Source organism: Silene latifolia, chromosome 3 (assembly GCF_048544455.1).
Source record: "Silene latifolia isolate original U9 population chromosome 3, ASM4854445v1, whole genome shotgun sequence".
NCBI lineage: Eukaryota > Viridiplantae > Streptophyta > Magnoliopsida > Caryophyllales > Caryophyllaceae > Silene > Silene latifolia.
The window spans coordinates 36,568,157-36,592,742 of NC_133528.1; the positions used below are offsets into that span (position 1 = coordinate 36,568,157).

Genomic DNA, 24,586 nt, shown 5'->3' on the forward strand with positions numbered 1-24,586 from the left:
ATGTGGGCAAACCCGGACCGACCCATCCACCGGGTCACCTTTTAGGTCCCCCTGCCCTAGCCCGACCCAACCCGCCCTCTATCCTGGGCAGTTCCAGGGGTCCCTATGTCTAGCCTAGCCCGACCCGCCCCAATCCGGACCCATCCAAAAACCTGCCCAAAGGGCCACCATTTGCCCGGCCCGGGCCAACCCCTATCACGAGCCGGTTTCGGGTCGCCAAAGCCAAGCTCGGCCTGCATATTTGACCACCCCTTGTATCCATTATACAGAGTGCGCCATATTTTAAAGGGTGGTCGTTTGTTTCAGTGCTTAGGAATAGAATAGAATGAAATAGTAGCGGAGCCAAGATTTGAATTTGGGGGAAGGAGTATGAGATTTCAAGCGATTGGAATGAAATTAGAATCTATTGAGTATCTGTTGGAGTATAAATCCACTTGTGAGTCCTACATCGGTGAAAAAGAGAGAGAAGTCGTCCGTCACTTCAGAAGTCCTAGAACACAAACGGTCTCTGGCATCCAACCTGGAAAGGACCCACTGGGGGACTGTGGCACCCAACGATAAGGGTCCACCGATCACAGATTCTAAGTACACAAATGGTCTTTTGTCCCACAAGACCTATGACGCCTTTCATCCATTTAACCCTGGACCGGGTCTGCTCAAGGACTCACCTCGAGCTAGGAGTTCCATGCCTTACAGTGTACAACTTCAAGTCTTGGGCCTGCTGATGCATCCTCGTGTCTAGCCCAAGTCGAACCTTGGGCTCTGATACCACTTGTTGTGCGGAAACGTGAATATCTCATGTTGGGCCTCTGCTGCATCTGTGTCCACAACCCATAATAGTACGATATTGTCCGCTTTGGGCCAAGCCCTCACGGATTTGCTCTTGGGCTCCTTCCCAAAAGCCTCGTACTATTATATTTTCTGGACACTTATAAAGATGATCTTCCATCTTTATTCTACCGATGTGGGATAAGGGTTTGCACCCTAACAATCCTCCCCTCAAACCAAGGACCATCATTTTGACTCGGACCTTGACCTCCATGGAGGACTCTCCCACTCTACAGCCCCAACTTCTAGACACCCGAAACATCACAAGTCTTGATAACCTCCCCTGTAACAAGACCAATAGTTTCTTTCTTGAATGCAGTCTCGAGAATCTCGGAAGTGCCGGAGCCGAATTGAAGGAGGCCAGTTTGGGCCTTGACGGAGGCAGACTTAGATTTGAGTTCTTCGATTTTACGACGCTCCGCATCACGCTGTTTCTGCAACCTCCTTATTCTCACCGCGTCTTGTGCTGTTCCCACATATCCATCCCCCATTCCCCGCCATTTTTTTAATATAAATAAAATTGGGGATAACTCGTTTAGGGTTAGGGATTGGATTTATTGTTTTTGTTTATTTGAATTGGGATTTTGCGATGCTACGTACTGGTTGTCACTCCTCGTCCGGGAAGCGTGCGTGGGTTTCAGAGCCAGTGTGACCGAAAGTCACGGGTTCAAATCCTGGCAACCTTAAAACTCCTCAAAAACTCGAAGTGGAAACCTAGCACACGGTACGGGGGAGCCGGTGCACAACTAACCACTCTTCAAGCCCGACGGGCATTTGAGTGAGGGAGCGTAATAAGAATATTTATAATAGTTGGGCCTCAACCTCACCTTAAGGTTTTGGTTGATATGGTTCATCTATTATGGTATCAGAGCCCAAGGCAAAAAAAAAAGACCTGGGTCACGTGTTTAAAAAAAAAACTGAGCCTTTATGTGCACCGACCCGCCGTGAGGATGTCCAGTCCCTCCGGTTTCAGCATGAGGAAGTCCAGTCCCTCGGGTCGAGTGAGCACCTTGTGGTTGTGAGGATGTCCAGTCCCTCCAGACCGATCTTTAAGTGGGCTCACAAGTGAGGGGGTGTGTTGGAGTATAAATCCACTTGTGAGTCCCACATCGGTGAAAAAGAGAGAGATTGTCTATCTTATAAGGCCTAGGGGTATTTCTCCCATTGCCAATTGGTTTTGGGAGATAAGAGCATTCTTGGGCTTGTGAGTTAGACTTCTCTCCTCCACCGCGGGTAAGGCCAGACCCATCTCGTGTTTATTATGGTATCAGAGCCCAAGGTTCGACTTGGGCTAGACACGAGGATGCATCAGCAGGCCCAAGACTTGAAGTTGTACACTGTAAGGCATGGAACTCCTAGCTCGGGGTGAGTCCTTGAGCGGGGCCGGTCCCAGGGTTAAATGGATGAAAAGCGTCATAGGTCTTGTGGGACAAAAGACCATTTGTGTCTTAGAAGAAGCGTTGATCGGGTGGACCCTTATCAGATTGGGTGCCAGTGTCCGGTGGGTCCTTTCCGGGTTGGATGCCAGAGACCGTTTGTGTTCTAGGACTTCTGAAGTGACGGACCCGATCCAGGGTATATTGGATGCAGAGGATGTTCGATATGCATGTGTAGTAAATCCCCAAGAAGGGCACATGGACGGCTCGTGGTAGCATGGTGTCGGCTAAGGTGAGGTTGAGGCCCAACTATTATAAATATTCTTATTAGTATCTAATTAACCCTATTCCAAAATGCTTTAACCAAACACATAATGGATCAAATCCATTCCAATCCAATCCCATGGTGCCAACCAAACACGCCCTTAGGTAGATGTCATCTAAAATCAGTTTATAACTCTCTCCAATCCAATTTAACGTTTCCTATTTTCATTTTCGTACAATCCAATCCAATTTAAGGTTTCCTATTTCCATTTTCGTACATCCATTCCAATCCAAAGTAGCATGTATGTCTTATAAAATACAAATGATAAATTGTTTCCCCTTTTCCGAATGCAGTACAAAACACTGGTCACTTGTAATACTCAACAAAGTAAGCGTAAATAAGAAAACACCATAATTTTGACGTGAAAATCTCAATTTAGAGCTCTTTTAGGCAAATTAATCCACTAGTCAAATAAATACAATATCTCATAGAGGTTATGTAGTCAGGATTTGTTATTAGGATGTTAAAATATTCAAGGAGGCAAATAACTAAAATTTGAATTACAAATCTCAAATTTTCCTTTATTTAGGGAAGCAACCGCTCCTACCAATATACTCCGTAATCCTTATTTAGGGAGTAGTTATAAAGTGTAAAGTCGCTCCTTATTATGTCATATCTAGAAACTTTATTTATAAATCAAATTACTCAAAAACCACATTAACATTTCACTTTTGCTGAAAACAACTAAAAAAAAGACGACTAAAATTAGAAACAAAATAGTAGGATCCGATTAGTGGGAATTGAGCAGTGGAGCGTACACATCGTCATTTTAAATCAAAGCACTCAAACCGTTTCATGGTCATTTTCTATTCAGTTAGTCTTGCTGAAGACGGGTCGAAGTAAGTGACGGGTAATGCCACTCACAAAACGGATATGGGGGACAAGGTGGAGGCACCCCCATGTGCTTCCCTCTCTCCTCTATTTGGGTCATTTGTGAGAGAAAATGGTATCCATCACTCCAAAGTGACGGATACGTGCTGTCTTCAATGAGATTTTGTGTTTTCTATTTTGGTTCAGTCTACGTCCGTTTCACGATCATTGTGCTTACCATGATGTCCCATAATGCAAGTCACCAAAGCAATCACCCACTCTTACGAACAACACAGGCCAATTGATTTATCAATTAATTTTAATAACAAAGTAATTTGTGTTTAGTAGCCCATTTACATCCATGAATGAAATATTTTTTTATCATTTTGTTTTAGATTTCTCTTTTGTACTCACTTCTCTATCACAATTTTCCATTATCATCATCACAACATATTATCCAAAAACCTAGCACATCAATTATCCTATTCAACCTAATCCTATAATTTTCTCTTTCATAAAATATAACTCTAACTACCATTAATGATGATCGTACAAAGGAAAAAAAAAGTTAAAAAAACCTATAGAGTATAGTTTTATTATTTAGTACATCTTTTTTTTTTTTTTTTTTTGCTAAAAAGCAACATTAAATAAAATACATTTTTGTTGGATAATTGAAACCATCGCTCTGTTATGTTGTGTCGTGTCTGTCAAGCAATTTCTCCGGCCTTATTTCTACATTTTGGAAATGTCGAGCGTGTCGTGCCAAGTGGGGATGTTGTCCCTAGCTAAGCTAAACACGATCTTCTTGCTCAAACTTCCGCCACATACAACCACTAACCATGGCATATCGTATCGAGCTGGGCAGTGTCAATCACCTGTACGTTGTGCTAAAATGGATTATGATGAGCCATAAGAGCAACTCTAATGGTTGCATTTAAGGATCTGCTTGCAAATATTGTAAATTGTCAAGCAGTATGCTTACCATTGGAGTACAAAAAGTACGTCCTACTTACGAGCGGGTGTAGCTTTGTCAAGCTACGTAGCTTGACCTTTAAAATAATAAAATAAATAATTAAAAAAAAACAATAAATAATTTGTATTATAATGTTTATTTGTTAGTGGGACATTTTAAGCTACATGTATTGTAGCTTACCATTGAAGAGCATTGTAGCTTGAAAGATTTTTTGCTTAGAAAAAATATGGGGCAAGGCAAGCTACAAGGTCTTGTAACTTGCCATTGGAATTGCTCTTGGGCGTGGTTGGCCTAATGACTCGCTTGTCAAAGTTCATCTCTAACAATAGCTGATAGTTTTCTATGCTTAAGTTTTTTTTTTTTTTTTTTTTTTTTTTTTTTTTTTTTTTCATTATTTTCCTCAAATTAGTCACTTCAAGTTATTGTTTATTTCCATTCTATTTTTTAAGTAAGTTTCTCTGAGACAGTTTTTAACTTAAGGACGAAAAAATGTGAATATTTTATAATAAAAATGACCATTTATTTTTAAAATTTTTTAATTAAAATGATCCCTTTTTAGAAATAAACTAATGATACATTTTATCCTAAAATGATCAAATTTATCCGTCTTAATTTCAGATAAAAAAAGCTCGTCTGAATGAGAATTTGCCGTACTTTTAAAGGATCCATTCACGTAGTTTAGTAATAACGGTTAATAAAACTTAGGACTTTAAGGGTGTGTTGAATAGTGAGATTTGGAAGAAAAAAAGGGAGGAAGAGTAGGTAATTTGAAATCCCTTATTTGGATAGTAAATAAGAGTGGAAGGAAAAAGATTTGGAGGGATCCATTTTCCTTCCTCTAAGGCACATCAAAATTTCTCCAGAAGAGGCAATATTTGGAGGAAAATTGTATTCAAACACCCACATCCCATTTGCCCTCCCTTTCTCTTCCCTCTCCCCTCTCTTTCTCTCCGCTTTTGCTATTCAAACACACCCTAAATGATTCAATTATACACCAATAAGTAATACCGAATATAGGTAAAGAATTGACACGGGCGAGAGAGAATATTTTACTTTAAGAGATGTTATTATTTTGGTAAAAAGGTTAATGCTCTGTTTGACAAGACATTTCAGATACTTGTTTTGACTGAAATAACTTTTCGATAAAAATTTCAGGTAGCTTATTTTATCAGAAAGTGTTTGGCAAATAACTTATTTGCCCAAATAAGATATCTAAAATGAAATGCTACTTAAAGTGTCATTTCATATTTCAGGTACCTAATTCTTAATAATATAACCATTTTACCCATTTAATTTATAATATATTAAATAATTATTATATACTTTTACGTCATTTTACCAAAATAAGTTACTTTTTCAGTTAGTTTACCAAAGATTTTTAATATAATCAGACATCTAATCAACTCTTAATTTTCAGTTATCTTATCAACTAGTTTCAATTAACTTTTCAATTTCTAGGCAACTTTTCATGATTAATAGAGTTACGGAAAATTTTCAAACTTAAAATAGACTAACCAAAATTTCATGATTCTAAAATAATCCAGAGAGAAAAACAATATTCACACGACAAGTTTTACGGAGTTACTGAGTGTACGGCTTGTACTACTCGAATCATCTAAATTTCCCAAGAAATTTCCTTCCATTTCTCTCCAATTGTCTACCATTTTTGTACATACATAAAGTAAAATACACCTCCAAACAATGGTTACATTCATGTACTCCTTTAATCTACGGGTCATATCGACTATGTTCATCAATGACATTAATCATACCGCGAACAAATCAATCCCCATAATAAAGTAACAATCTAGCTAATATCACACCCTTACACTCGATTAGACGGACCAGGAATACTATCACTCGTACTCGCACCAGGAGACGGACCGTCAATTTGATTAGACGGACCGTCACCGGTTCGAGCCGATTGATAAATGAGATTGCAAATTTTAGGCCGTAACTTATCCTTCCAAAATAAAAGACTAGGTCCCACTTCCTTGCCCCTATTCCTGACCTCAACAACCACCAACTCCTCCGTCAACCTATGAACCTCAACCACCAACCCAAAATCTCCATTTTGCCCCTCCAATCTCACCCCCATTCCCCCTTTTACCCTCTCCACCGCAACCTTAACCCCCTCTACCTCACCCGCCGCAGTCTCCACCCTCCCCACAACCGTCTCCGCCGCCTCGGCCGACAAAAAAGTCTCACAGCAATTATTCTCCCCTTTATTCCGCATAAACAACCCGGACAAATTAAAACCCGGCGAAAACGAGATCAAATCGAACGCATTCAGAAACGTTTCACCTCCTTCTAAATTCCCTTCGCCCTCTTCTTTTTTCACATAATCATCATCATAAAATCGAAAATTAACTTCTGTATAATCTTTTTTAAACCAAGGATCGTTAATAATCTCGTCAATCGTAATCCTAGTATCAGGATTAACATCAAGAAGACGATGTAATAACCCCTTCAATTCACCCGACATCCATTTCGGACACTTAAATTCACCCTTGTAAATTTTCCTATACAAATTCATCAAATTCGTATCGTTAAACGGTAAATACCCCGCGGTTAAAACGAACAAAATAATCCCACAAGACCAAATATCCACTTTATCCCCAAAATACCCTTTCTTCCCCAACACCTCCGGAGCCACATAAGCTGGTGTCCCACACAATGTCCCCAACATTTCGTTACCATCTTCTTTCAATGCGCTTAACCCGAAATCCGTCACCTTCAACTTAAAATTTTCGTCGAGCAGTAAATTTTCCGGCTTCAAATCACGGTGAAAAACGCCACGAGCGTGACAATACCCCACTGCGGAAATTAACTGTTGGAAATACCGACGGCCAAGATCTTCGCTAAACCGGCCTTTGGCAACCTTAGCGAATAACTCACCGCATTTAGCGAACTCAAGAATGAAGTAAACCTTGGTTTTACTAGCTAACACTTCGATAAGACGGATAATATGAGGGTGACGTAACCGCCGCATGACGGTGACCTCACGGGTCACGTGAGCGGTCTGATTGTTCTTCTCCACGCGCGCTTTGCTGATGGCTTTGATTGCTACGGATTGGCCTGTGTGTATGTTACGCGCGTGGTATACTTTAGCGAAGCCGCCGCATCCGAGGAGACGGCCTACTTCGTATTTTCCGAAGAGGATTTTCTTCTCCGGTGTTGCGGTGGCGGCAGCGGTGGTTAGTGATTGGGGTTGGATTTCCGACATGGTTTGTTGAATTTGGGTTTGTTGGGTTTTTGCATTCAATTGATTGTTGAATTCAAGATTGTTTTTTGAGATTCTTTGATAGAAAAAAAGAAGATTGATTTTTTTTTTTATTATTATTTTTTTGGAGAAAGAGGAAAGGGAGTTGTTTAAGAGTTGAGAAGTGAGAAGTGATAACAAATCTGAGAGAGTAAGCAGGGTGATTTACGGTATTTATACAAAATGCTGGATTGCTGGAGTGGTTACTGTTTGATTTTTCTTTTTGATTTTTTTTTTAACAAAAAATGTGTTTCGCAAGCTGTTAGTAATAGTGCTAAACTTTTGAACTACAATTAGTCTAATTACAGACGGATATATTCATTTATAGCGAAAGACGGGTAAATATATTTAAAGTGGTGACATTTTAAAGCTTTACTATGCAGCTTGTTGCTTGTCTTATGCTTAAAAGTGGGTGGATATTTCGCCCGTTAATAACTATAGATGGATATCTTTCGTCCATAATGTGAATTTGTCTTTGAACTAAGAAAACCATGGAAACAGCAAGTGGCTTACATATATAGTTTTATTCTTTTTCTGTCCATTTAATTTGGGGATGAAAATTAACTATTATTTCCTACGTTTTTGTCATTTGTTTAACTATTTTTATTTTATTTTAAGTATTTCAGTCAATTGTTTTTATCTTTTTATTTTGAAAATGCCTTTGATAGATAATTTGATCATATACTTAATTTGGTCCACTTACCATGAATAATATCCTATAATACGACATAATTTCAAGCTGAGACCCTTTATACGTCATCTACTCCCTCTTATCCAAACCAAATGTAACAATTGCTTTTTGGCACTAATCATGATCATAGAGAATTTTTGATATTATTCTTAATCTATAAGACAAAATTTAGTAATGTAAGATTTTGTTTAATTATGTCCAAAAGAATTCCGACACCACTAACCGTTTAGGTCCAGTCCGTATATATATATTTCCGTGAGAGAATGATCAATTAATCCATTTGACTCGATGATTTTAGTTTAAGAATTTAAACCCGAGATTAGATGTTCAAATCTTGACTTTTGCGGTCTCTTGTATAAATATCTGCCCCTATCTGCAGTAACTATTTGCATTACTAAGACCATCCCCAAGCAGTGGTCACGCTAACTAGATCACCACCCGATTTTACTCTTAATTCCACCTTATTAACCTTGACCTATTTTCACCCTCCCAAGCAGAAGGTCGCGACCTAGGTCATCAACCCAATCATTTTCCATTTCACAACATTCACAATCATACCCCACTATCATATTATATACTTTTTTTTATTATTTTTTTATTGTTCCACCAATCAAAGTTGGACACATAGGAGGTCACATAAGTGGTCAATTTGTGACCAAAGTGACCAAGTTTGGTCACAAATTGACCTTTGGTCACAAATTAACAATTTTGGTCACCAATTAAGTACCTTAATTACCCCATTAACCATGACCAAGCAAGGTCATGACCAAGCAATTGACCTTGCTTGGGATGGTCTAAAACATGCTGCATTGATTCATACTCAACTATTTGTAGAACTATTTTCATTTTCATTACTAAATTTAATACAAAAATCCCTATATGTATGGGCATGTTAATTTTGTGAACACAAATTCTTGTTTCAGACCGCAAAATCCGTTTGAAATGTAAGACAGATATCATTTCCTCTCACAAAAAACTCATTTAGGGAGTGAGTGGGAAAACACATGGGGGTGTCCTACCACCCATGTGTTTCACACTTGTGAGAGGTCTTATTGTTTCAGAAGAAACTTGCGGTCTGAAGCAACGCGGACTGTTTTGTAAATACACTGACATTTGTGTCCAAATTTTCTGCAGAATATTCGGTCCATGACCGGGTCTCAATTCCGAATATCCCGCAATGAGGTTTCTTACCATTTCCTACTCCGTATTATTTTGTTTCTTCAATTGACGACATTACGACAAGGCACGTATAATACTGTAATATACAGTTAATTTTTTTTTTTTTTTTTTTTTTGACAGCATAATATACAGTTATAGTACTATGGGATATACACTAATTGGTACTCGTAAATTTCAACAGCCAAAATAAAAAGTTTACTGAGTTACTCCCTCCCATCCAAACCAAATGTAACACTTGCTTTTTGACACTATTTATGGTCGTCGGGAATCTTTGATATTATTCTTAATCGAGAAGACAAAATAGAGTCATGTGAGATCTTATTTGATTTATGGTCACGAATGTTATAAGAATAACAAATTTTTATAATTTTTAATAATGTACTGTATAACTAAAAATATTCACGTTGTAAAATGTGCCTCGGTAAGTGTGATAAAACAACTGTTACCTTTGGTTTGAATATGAGGGAGTATAAGATAATAATTAACTTTTCAATAATCTCGCTCCATTATTGATCAATGATCATAGACATGAAAATGCTCAACTCGAACAGCGCTATTTAAGTTAGGGAAGAGCAGATATCGGATGTCCGATCCAAAGTGCTAGTTCGGATCGGATATCGACATTGGAAATCCGTGAAGTCACTGAAGTCGGATATCTATGCAATGTTTGGATATTCAAAAATAATCAGATTGAATGCGGATATCCGGTAAAATCTAAGAGAGCTTCATTCTTTAGAACTTTATCGAAGAGAGCGTTCATTCCATTTAAACATAAGTATTGTCTACATTAAATCAACAAACAACCTAGCTATTACGTATGTCTAGATTGTGATTCTAGTAAGCCTCCATTAATTTAAAGCAGAGGAGGTCGGGTGTACTATTCAGTATTCATAGCTCCGCCATGGATAGTGGACATAATTCAACTACATAGATACTCCGTATCATATACTGGGATGTTTCGCAGTTTCGGTGTCAACTGCCCCCCTTATACATCTATGAAAGTCCGCCACTGTCAACTCTTTTAATGGTAATGGATAAAGATGTTTCAAAATCATCACAGATACACCAAACTTTTCAATTATGCATATCGTAATGTTACTTTCACTCTGTTTCAATCATTTATTTATAATGTGTATTTTAATTAAAAATAGATAAATAATTGTAACGTAGGGAGAGTCTTCGTGTGTGTGCGAACAAAGTCTTTTAAGATGAATGGATACAGTGATGTGTATCTGCAAACTTGATGGGCACATTACATATTATATGCGACTATGAATTCAATGGCCTAAAGTTTACTCCAATTGAGTGAAAGCGGTGATGGAGAAATAAATGTGCACTGGCAAAAGGGAGATGGCTATGAAAATAAGTAAATAACCTATCTTGTACAACACTCATCTTTATCTACAATCTACAACACCTAATAAATAAGATGACAAAATCAGCTTATTCAAATCGATCAACATTTTCTAATCTTTATGGTTTCAAATTTCAGGAGGGCTATAACTCAACCACGTTTGCATGCATAAAAAAGGGGTGAGGGATGTTCTAACTTAACTAAGGTCTCATGTTCGAGCCCTATAAATTAAATAAAACAGTGTTAAAACTCATGAGGGAACACCGGATGGTTTACACCAATTGTAATTATTAATCCAATGATAGAAAGTAGATCTCTTTGTGTTTATTTAGGAGATTAAAAGGTTTATTTCTCTCAATTTCTTTTCCATTACCTCTAATATTTCTTTTGAGAAAATTTTAGTAATCTTGCTACTAATTTATTAGAAATTAGAAATAATTACATTATTTAGAATATTCTCAATCTCAATTACTTTATGTAGTAAAAAAAACAGTAACTATTCCATACCTTTATGTAGTAAATAAAAATAGTAAAATCCCATATTAGACCTTTTTGTTTGAATTAAGTTGATTTTCCTAACATCACTCATTATCTTACTATCCTAGAACAAGCAATAACCTTCAAACTTTGCACACTTTTTTATAACCAATAGGGATCTTTGGGTAAAAAGCCGTCAATTGGCAGGATCGTTTTAGCCCACCATACGTTATTTTATGGTAAAAGATGGATGATATTCAAACAAGTTTGAAACACAAGTCATTATCCAAATAGGGAAATCAGAAATGGCTAAAATTGGCTGCTCTAATCATTGCCAACTTGTTTAGCCCATCTTTGAATAATTGGATTACAGACATGTTTTTGTTGGACACAATTTCTATGATCAAATAACACTTTTTTAAAAGAGTAGCAGCCACTAAGCCACTTAACGTTGAATATTAACTCTGGCGGCAGTAATTTACATAAGTCACTCCCAACTAAGTACAAACAGTCTCCCTAAGCTACCCCCAAATTAATTTCTTATGAGAAGAGGTGTGCGCGCGAGCGTATGTGGGTGTTGTAATCCCAATTTTAGAGAGCAGTTGTATTTGAAGACAATTCTCATTTCCCAAGGAAAAGAGAATTATTATGTGTCTCATGACCGTTCTTTTATTAAGCATTAATGTCATATTCTTCGACTCTATTCCGCAAGTCGTGTGTGCTCAACTACTGTGAGCCGCGGGACATCCTCATGATCGTTCTTTACTAAGCGTTACTTAATAATGTTATATTTGTTGGAGTGAATTGAATTCTGCATTCGACTCTATTTCGCAAGCCTGTGTGGTCAACTACTGTGAGGCGTGGGACATCTTTGTGCCAAATCAAAAAAGAAACTTTAGTAGATAATATATGATTGAAAAAAAAACCGATAAAGTATTGACTGAATTTGAAATTATTCGAATATTTTTCTTATAAAAAATTAGGAGATGTGGTATTTCAGTCTCACTAAGTTATTTACCGCTATTTAGTACCTTTTTATGTGTTTTTGTGATCTTTTTTTTTTTCCTTATCACTAATCGTGACTCAAAACAGGTCTTAAATTTCCTACATATTTTTTTAGAATAAAGTTCCTTATTTTACCTCTCACAAGACGCTGTATTTTCCATGATGTTTCTTATGTGTAAAAAGAAACTCATGAAATACATAAGGCAGAATCAAAAATAGAGTCTTTTTCAGCATTGAACGGAATCATTTGGAATAAATTTGGATTCTAAATATAAAATCTTTGAAAATATATATATATGTGGTTGCACGTTCATATACAAGTGTTTAAGATATATCAAGTTGATAAAATGTGGTTACCACCGCCCAGTAAGCTTGGAATGTAAGACAAAGGATCTCGGATGATATAAAAGGTATAGCTGGTCTTGTTTAAAAGTAAACGGGTCTATTCTTCTTAAGCTTAAGATATACTCCTTCTATTCTGATTATTTGTTATCTTATTTTATTTTGGGATGTCTCACTCAATTATTTTCCTTTCTATTTTAAAAATGAATTTGAAGAACAATTTGAAGAACAAATAATGCCGGTCTTAAACAAAAAAATTGTGTAAAACCTATCTTCCTCACGCTTGCTGTTTTATTAGCAGATTACGACTTGTTATAAATAAAAATATTTAGACGTATGGCTATGGATTACATTTCATACCTAAAATATCTTGAATCGGACACGGACACGCTATATCTTTGAACCAATTTGGATTTTAATGCTGTTTTTGGTTGTACAAAACATGACTTTGGATTATCAATTTATCATTGGAGTATATATAAGGTGCAACAACACGAATGAAGTTGAAGTTGGAAAAACATAATCTAAGCTAATTGAATTGATTGATAACTAATTCAAGAATTGATAAAGTAGTAGTTCAAACACAAATTACATCAAAAACTCATTCAATGTGAATTAGGTTAAATGTGAACTTAATTCGACATACTTTGAACTAAATCCAAAATAAAATACGAGTAAAAAAATTGACTCCAACTTGAATTGATGAGTTGAACCAACTTATTATTATTATTTTTTCTTTTGATAAAACATATTTTCATTGAATGTTGTGGGTAATTCATACTTTAATTTAAACATAATATTTTGAAATATAATATATTTATTGGAAATTATTAGTTTGACTCTGTGATCCGTACGTTCACATCCCACCTAAAAATGATCCAGCTCGAATCTAACATAGCTGATTATAAATCGACTCAAACTCGGGCTGGGACGTGATAGCTCAAACTAACTAAGACGTGTGGTCGAAATAAGCAGAAACCGAATCAAAATGAAATCTAAATTAAAGCTTAATCTGAGAATTTTAACCAAATATAAAATAATCAAATTGAATGACCGCTTTATGAGGTTGACTTAAAGCAAATGTTAGTTAGCTTATTTGGTAAACTGATGAGTGGTCGTAATTAGTATTCATGATTAGGGTTTAAACATAGAACTCAGAAAACGACCTGACCCAGATAACCCGACCAGTACCGGAACAGAGGACCCGCATCTGACATGAAACCCAAATTGATCCGACTCTATCTAACCCAACCCAAATGTTTATTATCGCATACTAACCGTTATTTCCAAATAACGTGATAACCCCCGACCTGAAAATGACTCGAATAACCCAAAACACCACGACTCAATTTGACCTGGCCTAGAGCTAAAAAACACGAAAGGACCCCATCAGCATCATATTCGATCTTGTGACCTCTTTTACGATGAAAAAAAGGAGGTTGACTGGATCTAAATTATGTATGGTCGCTAACATTTTATGTCGACGAAGAGGACAAGTACCTAATATTTGGAAGTTCAGTCAGAAGATGGTCGTCATATACCTCATTATCTATATAAATGTGCTAATATAAAATGCAATCATGGAAGAACCTCGGGTCACAACACTTCGTCACTGTTAATTATTGTTTTTAAAGTTATCTCCAACTTCTAAGACAATATCAAAAACATCGATGATGACACAGTGGATTCTACCATCAGAACTGCATTGCAAATGATAGATAATACTAAAATAGCATTAGTGAATATACAGATATAAAGCGAGAAAATCCTAAATAAAGTCGATCATTTGTACATGCTCTAAAGGACGCAGCCTAAAGGACTTCGTCATAGCCATATATAAAAAGGCTATTGTTATAAGCAAAATCTGATACCTTAAATACGAAGAAGTAGACTTGGCGAATGGGCCAGCATGTTGTTCTGGTTGGGGGTCAGTGAGATCATTTTTTGCTGGCTGCGGCCTTGGGAGTTCCCCCGTTGTCCAGTTCACATGCGTTGTTCATTATGGCGGGATCTCAAGGAGGGACACAATGGGTCTCCAGAACCGACATCCTTATAAGTTTCTGGCTTGCCTAGTGCAGTAAAACTGTTCTTCCTGGTACCTGCTGCTTACCCATATAGACCGACTCTTAGGGTTATTTGCTTCTACCTTCTGAATTAGAACTCCATTAAATCATTAAAAATTTGAATTGTTTCATCAAATTAAATATAGTTTCAAATTGAGAGGATCTTCAGTGAAATCGTCTTATGATTTTGCAAATAGGACCGAAAATTCAACCAAGCCAGAGTTCGAAACTCTTTTGATTGTTTACCTATAGCATTATAAATGAGTCACTGGTCTTGACTCAAAAATATTTCAAGCTAAAGACCCCCAGAATTCCGGAAAAAATACGCCTCTTTTATTCTCATGCCTTGTTCCGAAGCTCTTGTCCCAATTGCAGCAAGAAAAGTGGATGCCTGGCAATATCAGCATATCTTCTACAACGTCCTAAATGCTAGCCCTTTCTCTCGCCATCTCCCAACTAATCACCAACCACCTCGAACCATTTTACATGGAGCAATTTGTAAAGAAAAGTACTCCGTCGTAATATATTACATATAATGTACTCGCTCCATCTCAATCATTTATTTTTCTTTGGTTAAAATCTCTCTTACAATAAAAAAATAAAAGGTAACTAAATAATTGAGAGTGGGACGGACGGAACATTTGATATTCCGTAGACAGTAAGCATTAATTCATCCTTAAAATAGACCTTGCTTACATATGCATCAACTGTTTAGAGCTACTAGGTAACATATGCATCAATTTACAAGAGATGTAATTACAAGAGATAGTAGAGCATTAGTTGATGCATATTCTGTATGCATCAATGCATCAATGCATCAATGCTCTACTATCTCACAACTTCTAAAACCATACTCTTCTTTTCACGACCAAGGCAAATTCATAGTCTGAAATTAATCCCCAATTGCTCCGTTTCCTATCAATTAAAACACCAATGAAACATGAAGCGAATTTGTTCTGCAATGAGGGTTCGACATTGCTCAGGAAAAGCCAATAAATTATCCTTTGTAACTGGAACGTCCAGCGGACACTCAACATGGAAATCTTCTAATTGATGCATCCAACAGGGACGAATTAGTTGCTCATCACAAATGTTATGCTCTTGTTTCATAAACAGATTCTCACACAAGTACTGAAATCACAAAAGCAAATGAAACGAATCGAGTTCATTCAAGCTAGATAAATTGTTTTAACAAAGAAAATAATCTGAACAAAATTTATTTGGACCGAATTGTTGAATCTGATTTCAACTTATAGTCTTTTCATGTATATATATGAGCAAAACAAGCCTAACTTTATATACAGAATCGACATACAACATACGCCTACCAATGTTATAAACATCACATACACAAAATTATTTACCGTGGTCAAAAAGCAAAATATTGTTTCTCAGCATTTAGGTTTTATTTCCATTTCCAACGGAGACAATGATTCATTGTCCTTTAGTTTTGGTTTAGGAGAAAGAAAATTCAAAACTGGTTGCAGTTCTATTTATTGTAGAGTGATAATCACTCGATGCGATTTTCGTTTTGGTTATTTGAATTTGTCTAGGATGCGGTTAGCTAGCTTAGTTGGGCTATTGTGTGAAAACATGCACATGGTTGCAGCTATGTGGTAGCAGTGGCGCAGAGCAAGGGGATAGAAGATGAAATTTTTGAGAATTTTAGTTAAAAACTTCAAAAGTTTTTGAGTCTACCATCTTGTATTATTTGTTCTCTGTCCTCGAATTTTATTCGTCACCCTAAATACTAATCCCGATTCCGCCACTGTGTGATAGATGGCTGTTGGAAGTTAATTATAATGTGTAAATATGAACAACGCCTCAAGGGATCAAACAAAATACCTTAACGACATGATACGTTTCACAATTGACAGTCAAGGTGGTCGGACGAATGATCAAGAGCAAACCATCCACAAGAGCAGCTATGTTTTCCATGTTGTCGCCGGCAAGAGCTAGAGTTAAGTGAACATTGTATCGCGGGGAAACTTCAATGGCTTCTACATGCTCAGGTTCAATTGTTGCCTAGCAAAACCAAATAAACTCCATGAACTATTTATAAAAGCAAGAATATGAAAAAGCCTAGAGAAAGGGGGTACTCACCATTGGTAATGTGAAGGTCAGTTTAACATTGGTCGCGTTTCCTAATACAAGTATAAGGAATGCTCTCAACTTAACTAACCACAATGTGTCACAAGCTTCATACATAGTAATATTACAGCGGCTCTCCTCTAGATTAGCCATTGGACTACAGAAAACACGACCGGGAACTGTAGTGCCGCAATAGTTGAACACCCTCAGTTTTGGGCAATCAACATATAATTTTGACAGATCTTTAGTCCAACACTGAAGCAACGTTAAATTGGGACAGTCAATATGTACCTCCTTCACACAAACTGAGGCGTAACTACAAAGCGTTAACTTCCTGAGAACATTATTAGCTGCTTTTAATGTATAGGTATCATGCAGATAAAATTCTCCTTCTTCAAGAAGTGGAAATGTAGCGGTAAGGTCTTTAAAATAATCAGGCTGGATAATGGTGCCCCACGCTAAGCTCAACTCTCTAATTCCAGCACAAGCAACAGGGCAGGCAAGAAGTTTAGTTTCAGCATAACATCTGAAGCATTCAAGATTAGTGTTTTCAATGTCAACAATATCGAACTTTCCAACCTGAAGTCTGATGACCGCCTTTTTTAGCTTACGAAACTTTGAGAGAGTAAGATATTTGATCTCAACAGAGCAGTCATCAAGGACTAGAGTTTCAATCCCTTGACAACACATTATCAGGTTCTCTAACACATGCTCATCCATAAAAACATGTGACAAGCACAACTGCTGCAGAGAGAAAAATTTGTTGATGGAGTCACCTACCAATGTCTCAGAACCCAACTTGCACCCCTGAACATGAGCTGAACGCAAGCCTTTTGAAGCCAACACTGAAAGCGGAAACTCATATACTAAAGATGACTTATAGATGCCATCTTTCCACATGAAGTCCACCGTTTGAACAGTGATACACAAGTCTTCAACGTTAATTTGTCTCAACAAATCCATCCATTTATCGACACGCGAGAAATACGTGGAATCATTAATGGCCACTGTGAATGCTAATTTCCGAATAGGTGAATCTAGTTGCATAACACCAGACAATTTATAATCTACACCATCCATAAACATATTCCTTATTTGATTAATATCAGGCTTTTCGCCGCCTTCTTTAACAGAAACCAGGGATTGCAATGCGAATAAGTCATGATTGAAATAAAGAATGGGGTATAAGCTGCAAAAGCCTTTCCAGGTCTTTGATAAGATGGATGCTCGAGCAGAATCTTTTAAAGGAAGATGAGATAATATGTTAAGGATCATAGACTCTGGTAATTGTGAAATCCGATCCAAATTCTCGATCCTACAAATCTTTTTATTACCAGGAGACACCATCTTTTCTAACCTGATCAATATTGGCCACAAGAAAAAAGAATGACAACAAACATAACAGCTCAAAACAGAAAGAAAAATCAAACACAGTCAGAATTTTAGAGTTTCACTGATAAGTTAGCCGCCTCAAAATCAGGATTAAAACTTTGCATGTGGGTTATGTTAAGAACTTAAGATAAATCTAAACGCAAAACTCACTTGCGGCAAAGACAAAACAAGTCTTTGCCAATTTTCAGCTAATTGATATCAGTCCATCAAAAATCGTAAGAGCATGAAAGCGTCCATAAACTCGGCAATTAAGCTTCAGCGGTAATAGGAAACTGTTTGTAATAAATAGTAAATACTCCGTTTAATTCAGAACCTATCATGGGAGAGGTTTCCTTGACCATTGGAATAATTAATTAACAACTCAAGAACTGAAAGCAATCAAAATTGCAGAAACATAGATCGTATAAAAAAGATGACAACTTTAGTTTCTAAGATGATGAATTTCTATATTTTGTTTCAAGTGATTTTGATGGAAAGATTGAGTTTTGCTGCATTGATTTGATTCTCCACAAATTACATGTTGATTAAATCATTATTTAAGCAGAAATTAAACTTGTAACAAAAGCTGAAGAATAATTAGAGTATTAAGTGAAAGGAAGGACAAACCTGAGAGTTGAGATTTAGGTTCACTGGATTAGAATTTAGAAGGAACTGGCTGTTGCAATTTTAGAAACAGTACAAATCGGAGGAGGGAGGTGGGGTTAGAGTGTTAGACCATCCCAAGTCAGGTTAATTATTAGGTTATGACCTTACTTGATTACACTAATAAAGCGTTTAATATGAGGTGTTAAGAAAGGGAAAGGAAATAAAATATCCTTATTATCTTTGTTAATGTTTGTCTGGGTCAACAATCATTTCCTTACTTTCCTTCATTTCCCCAAATCTCTCCACATCCATTTCATTCCCTCCATCACCCAACTACCTTTATCCCAACCACCACTATCATCCCTCCTTCACCAATGATGCCGCCCCTTACTGGTTCTGCCACCAGCATCACCGACAACCTTCCACCGCCGACTTTCAACCTGCGCCGACGAGCACCACCACCCACCGCAACCATAACTTACCTAGTCGAAATCCCACCCTAACCCCCATAAACACCACCTCAAAACCTAGAAAACCCTCCTATATCCACGAAATCCCCCCCCCCCCACCCACCATCGAAAACACCTAGCCCATGTGTTTTCGAGGGTGGGGAGGGGATTTCGTGGGTATGGGAGAGTTTTCTAGGTTTTGGGGTGGTGGTTATGGGGGTTAAGTTGAGATTTCGATTTAGTTATGGTGGCGGTTTATCGGAGCACGACTGGGGTTGATAGGTCGTCAGCGTGGGGTGTTGTGCTGCCGGCGCCGACAGTCATGTAGGTCGGTGATGTGAGATGGGTAGTGATAGTGGTGGTGGTCGATGGTGGTGTAGGTGAGTATGAGTGGTTGCTTTTATTCCCTTTGTTGAGTAACTGATATGTGATTTATTTAGACCATTTCCCCTCTTTATTCTCGTGATTTTTGCCCCTATTTAACACGGTTTTAGCTCCGATTCGCTTACATTTTACCCCTTTATTCCATGTGCTCCCATATTGTGAATTCTTGTCTCATCTTGTAGGGAATATGCCAAGAAAGAGGCAAGACGGAATAAGGAGTAAGCACGGACGATAACTTGTGTTAACATGAGAAGAAGAAGAGGAGGATGTATTGAACAAGTGTTATTTGTCGGCAGGCCGGCAAGCGGCCAACCGGTTGGGAACCCCTCCCATGACTTAGCCACTTTTGAAGAGAAGAAAAGAATGCAATTGAAGGAACTCTCACTGCCGGCGGGCACACCGACACGCACCTCCTACATTTGTGAAGAAACGAAGAAAAGACAAGTAAGAAGTGTTCTCTGCCGGCAGACCGACAGCCGGTCCACCGGCAGGGGCCTCCTGCACTTGTGAAGAAACTAAGAAAAGGCAAGTAAGAAGGATTCCCCGCCGGGAGGCCGACTAACCGGCAGGGAACAACCCCAAATGAATTCTTTACATTTGGCCTTAAAGAACTCGCTGCCGGCAGGCACGCCGGCAGCCGGTGGACCGGCACAGGAGCCTCAGACGCAAATGAGCTTTCTTTTATTTCTCTTAAGACCCAATTCAAGGGGATACTATAAATACTCCGTCACTAATTCCCCTTGAGAGACATAACCCTAGATCTAAAACTTTCCCTAATTTATGTAATCTTTCCTTAATCAAAGTACTAATCTTTCCATGATCAATATTAATCATTTAGTAAAATTAGCTTAGTGATAGTTAATAGCAATTGTTTACATTTAGTTATTGGGTTGTGTTTTGGAGATATTGAAGAATTTCTTCCTTAATTCAATAAAAGTTGCAATCTTTCCTAATTGTTGGTATAATTCTCTTTTTTATTTGCTTTGTTTATTCAATAGTTTACATTTCCTTTTAATTCCTTAGTAATTGTTCATCTTTATAAAATGTTTGTTGCCATGTTTGTTTGCTTTTGTCCAATTGTTTACATTTGATTTGTAAGCATGTGTGAGTAGTCACCCACTAGGGTTAAGGGGGACCTGTAATACCCAGGATATTCAAGGACTCTGTTGACCGACCCTGTTGACCAAGATGGACCGTAGAGAGGAATGGGTGAGGGACCAGGCTTGTAACATGAGCCTTATAGGATTGTTTACTCGACCTAGCAGAGGCTACTCGGCCGAGTATCGCCTATACTCGACCGAGTAGAGCCTACTCGGCCGAGTACTCCAGTACTAGACCAAGTATGGCCGCTGTCGACGTGTTAATATAAAACACAAGTTCGCTAGATTCATTTTATTTCCTCTTTTTCTTCGACAGTTTCTCTTTCTCTAACCCTAGCCTGCCACTCTCTCCTATTATCCCTATCTCTATACACTCTCATAAGGTAGCCTACACCTCCACCATGGGGAAAGACGGGATTCACTTAGGAAGGTTGTGTGCGTGGTTGTTGTCTACGACGTCGTCGATGCGTGTTATTAGGTAAATCTCTGCCTTGTGTCTTCTTTGATAGATTTGAGGATAGTTGCATAATAGGGGATGACTATCGTTGTAAGATGCATTTTGGAGTCTTGCTTGGCTATGTGTGGATGTCTTTCACGACTTGCGACGAGGTAGGATTTCCCTACTCAGTTACTGTTAATTGATTTAAGACTGTGCTTATTTGTAATTTAATGTTATCTGCTGATCATCGGAGTGTGGGCGTTGGTGTGACGGTGTTGGTGTGGAGATGTTGTGACAGCTGTGATGCTGTGTGTGTTGTGATTGTGGTGGAGTCACTTGCGGGAGTGGCTTCACACCCTAGTTCGCCCTCCGTGGAACCCGCCACGGGACGGGATGTGCACATTAAGGGACAGGGATTGTTAGTCGCTCATTGAGGAGCTGGACTTGGTGGGGATGGGCTGCGGTCACCCACTGGCGGCGAGGATTACCTGTTGCGATGGGTAATCTGGCAGGGCTACACACCTTGGTGTGTAGTCGGTTACTGTGTGAGATCGGGAGACTGGGGTGGTGTTTGATTAGCTGGTTATCTATCGTACTTGTCTTATTTTGATTGCTCAGTAACTGACCCCGTGTTATGTTTTCAAAACTGTGGTGATCCATTCGGGGATGGTGAGCAGTTGGCTTAGCAGGTACAGTTGGTTGTCGCCCTGTGGTTGCTAGGATGGGAGGGATCGAGTTATCACGTTACCAGACTAGAAGTGCTGTATCATGAGTTATAGCAGTATTCATCTTTTGTATAAGTGCTTGTAATAAGTTACGTTGTATAGGCCACACTAATGTATTAACAATGTTCTATTGTCTATTTGATCTACTACCTCGGGAAACCGAGATGGTGACACCTTCATACACTGGCATGGTCCTTGGTAAGACATCCTGGTGTGCGGGGGTGTTACAAAGTGGTATCAGAGCCGACGATTTTGGAACCTGAACCAATGAACCTAATGAATGTAGGGTGTCAACTAAAATGAACCTGGTGTATGTGCGTTGGGAGCCCCAGCCGATGCTAGATTTTGGGTGAGTAGGCGCCCTCATTTCAAAATCATGACCCCATCGAGCTTAAGCCAGACACGGGAAACAGGGTAGCTAGTAAAAGTCGTTGTTCAGTGATGGTTGTTGTGTGCATTTGAGGTCAAGAACAATGTGTACCAATGTGCGTGGAAAAGTCTAGAACTTGTGAATGCATAGTTGCAAGGTGTGACCAGGGGTAAGTCAATTGATATGCTTGATAATGGTTGTGTGATGTGATGGATGCTATTTTATAAACGTTTGATTTAAGGTAAGTTCAATAGGTTTAGTGGGATGTGTAAGGATGTGGTATGTGAGTTTAACTTTGCAGGTACAGTAGTTAATAGTTACGTATGCTTAGGGTGACATGTAGATTTTTTTATAGCAAAGTAAGATATGTAGGTGGAGATGATGATCAAATTGGTAATGGATGTGAGAAAATTCGTGTTGATGCGTGTCTATGTGGTAGAAGTAAGCTCTAACAGTGACGAGCCGGTTGCACGGAACTCTGAACTATGCTATTCATTTTGCAGGAACATTAAAGATCCAATTCCATCTCAACTCTTGGAAACTTGACCGAGTAGGAATTCGTACTCGACCGAGTAGACCATACTCGGCCGAGTATGAAGGTGCTCGACCGAGTGCCCATTTTGTGGAAACTAAAATAGCTACTGTTCTCGAAAACTCGACCGAGTAAGTAGAATACTCGACCGAGTATACTAAGTACTCGACCGAGTACTGCTTTATCGGGGACTAACCGGGCTATACAAAAACCCTATTTTTGTCCCATTCTTTCCAATTTCCGCCTCCCAACTCTTCATCTCCTTCTCTCTAAAACTCCATATTCCTCCTTCCTCAAGCTTTTTGGGTAAATTCTTGGTGTTCAACTTGTTCTTACTTGCCACAAATCAGTTTAAGGTAAGGTTTTAACTCAATTTCTTCCTTTATTTTCAAGGTTATGGTATGATTTTATTACTTTCTCGAAATTCCTTTATGGGTAACTGAAATTAAGCCTTCTTCATGTTATTCTTTGGATTTAATTGTATATAAACCTCGGTTATACTGTTATTTGAGCAATTTCTTGATTTAAATTGGATTTTTGAGTTCTAGGGTTGCTAAAATCGGAATACCTTGTCTTTTGTTTGATTATCATACCGTCTTAAGCTTCTTGATGTTGGAAAAGGTGTTTTTGAGTAGAGCATTGGTGTTTTGAGTAAAATACTTGGTGATTTGCTGAGAAAATTGCCTTAAAAGTTCGTCTCAGAATTTTTATACAAGTAAAAACAGTCCATCTTTTGTAAAGTTCTGGTGTGCCTAGTACCTTTGTTAAAGACTTGTCTTTTACAGCATGGTGAAAACACGAGGTCTAGCCAACAAGAGGACCCGTCCTAACGTCCAACTTGAGACGGGTCAGTCAAGCAGTGAACCCGTAGTTCCACCGGTAGAGGCATATCCATCGGTAGTTTTCTCTAATTTCAAGCAGCGCAAGGCCTTTGTAGCCTTGATGAGGCGTCCTTTCCAACCTACTCGGTGTATGAACCCCGAGATTTTAGAGACTTTGGGGATTAAGGGAGACATAATTCATATATTTGAGATTTTGGGAATGGAGGGGTTATACCATTTAAGGAAGAAGTCCTACCCCCACCTGACCTTAGAATTCTTGAGCTCGTACGAGTATAATAAGAAGGAGAAGACCGTCTCCTTCTGTCTCATGAATGAGGATCACGAGCTGACTTTGGATGAGTTTGCGGGCCATCTGGGTTTGGAGGAGGAGGGGACAGGATACCTGAGTGACGTGGCTAAGAATAGTGGTGCCCCTCTTTACCTTCCTTTCTTGACTGGCCGACCTGCCCCTAGTGCTAGTGCTATGCTGATCAATGATGTGCAACATGTTTCCCTTCGTATTTCCTGAGGATGATGACTTGTTTGTTGTATGCGAGAGATGATGTGAGTAAGCTTAATTCTCATGAGGTCATGTTACTTATGTCTTACCTTAACCTGCACCGTAGAAAGCCGTTCTATTATAGTGCTCCAGGGATAGTGTGTTCTAGTCTGGAGCGCATGACACAGTCTGAAACCCGACACATTGCTTGCGGGGCCATAGTGACCCGCCTAGCTCAACGACTGGCTGATTTTGAGGCCCCACCTTCTGAGGGGGATGAGTATGTGGAGACCGTTCCTACCATGGACGCCCAATATTGGCATCAGAACAGATGTTTAAGGAAGTTGGATGACGGGTCTTATGCTTGGAGGGTGAGGGGATCTATGTGGATGGTACTTCCTGACCCTGCCCATCTCCCTGTTGTTGACCACTTGGCCGAGTGGGAACCCTGTGCTATACTTAGGCCTGAGCCCCAGACCTATCTGATTGATCCTACCATTCTCTTGGATCTACC

General features: G+C 38.6%; 2 protein-coding genes across 4 annotated transcripts; both read right to left on the reverse strand.

The window, feature by feature from the left end:
- Positions 1-5,928: 5,928 nt before the first annotated feature.
- LOC141647550 (CBL-interacting serine/threonine-protein kinase 14-like) lies at positions 5,929-7,718 on the reverse strand. Its single transcript, XM_074455777.1, has one exon. The coding sequence runs from the start codon at positions 7,536-7,538 to the stop codon at positions 6,138-6,140; it is 1,401 nt and encodes a 466-aa protein (XP_074311878.1). The 5' UTR covers positions 7,539-7,718; the 3' UTR covers positions 5,929-6,137.
- Positions 7,719-15,302: 7,584 nt separating this feature from the next.
- Positions 15,303-18,998, reverse strand: LOC141647551 (uncharacterized). Of its 3 annotated transcripts, none has more exons than XM_074455780.1 (4): positions 18,775-18,998; positions 16,789-18,133; positions 16,531-16,710; positions 15,303-15,641 (listed from the first exon to the last, which is right to left on the reverse strand). In XM_074455780.1, the coding sequence occupies exons 2-4, from the start codon at positions 18,121-18,123 to the stop codon at positions 15,528-15,530; spliced, it is 1,629 nt and encodes a 542-aa protein (XP_074311881.1). In that variant the 5' UTR covers positions 18,124-18,133; positions 18,775-18,998; the 3' UTR covers positions 15,303-15,527. The 3 variants fall into 3 exon arrangements, with proteins under 3 accessions (XP_074311881.1, XP_074311879.1, XP_074311880.1); XM_074455778.1 differs by having other exon boundaries at positions 15,303-15,816; positions 18,775-18,987; XM_074455779.1 differs by having other exon boundaries at positions 15,303-15,816; positions 16,789-18,988.
- Positions 18,999-24,586: the final 5,588 nt, after the last annotated feature.

Excerpts from the sequence above, each read along its gene's own strand:
- LOC141647550 (XM_074455777.1), bottom strand. The coding sequence starts at position 7,538 with ATGTCGGAAATCCAACCCCAATCACTAACCACCGCTGCCGCCACCGCA.
- LOC141647551 (XM_074455779.1), bottom strand. The coding sequence starts at position 18,123 with ATGGTGTCTCCTGGTAATAAAAAGATTTGTAGGATCGAGAATTTGGAT. Across the intron at positions 16,711-16,788 it reads TGACCTTCACATTACCAATG|GCAACAATTGAACCTGAGCA; the intron begins GTGAGTACCCCC and ends TGGTTTTGCTAG. Across the intron at positions 15,817-16,530 it reads AAACGTATCATGTCGTTAAG|TACTTGTGTGAGAATCTGTT; the intron begins GTATTTTGTTTG and ends TTGTGATTTCAG.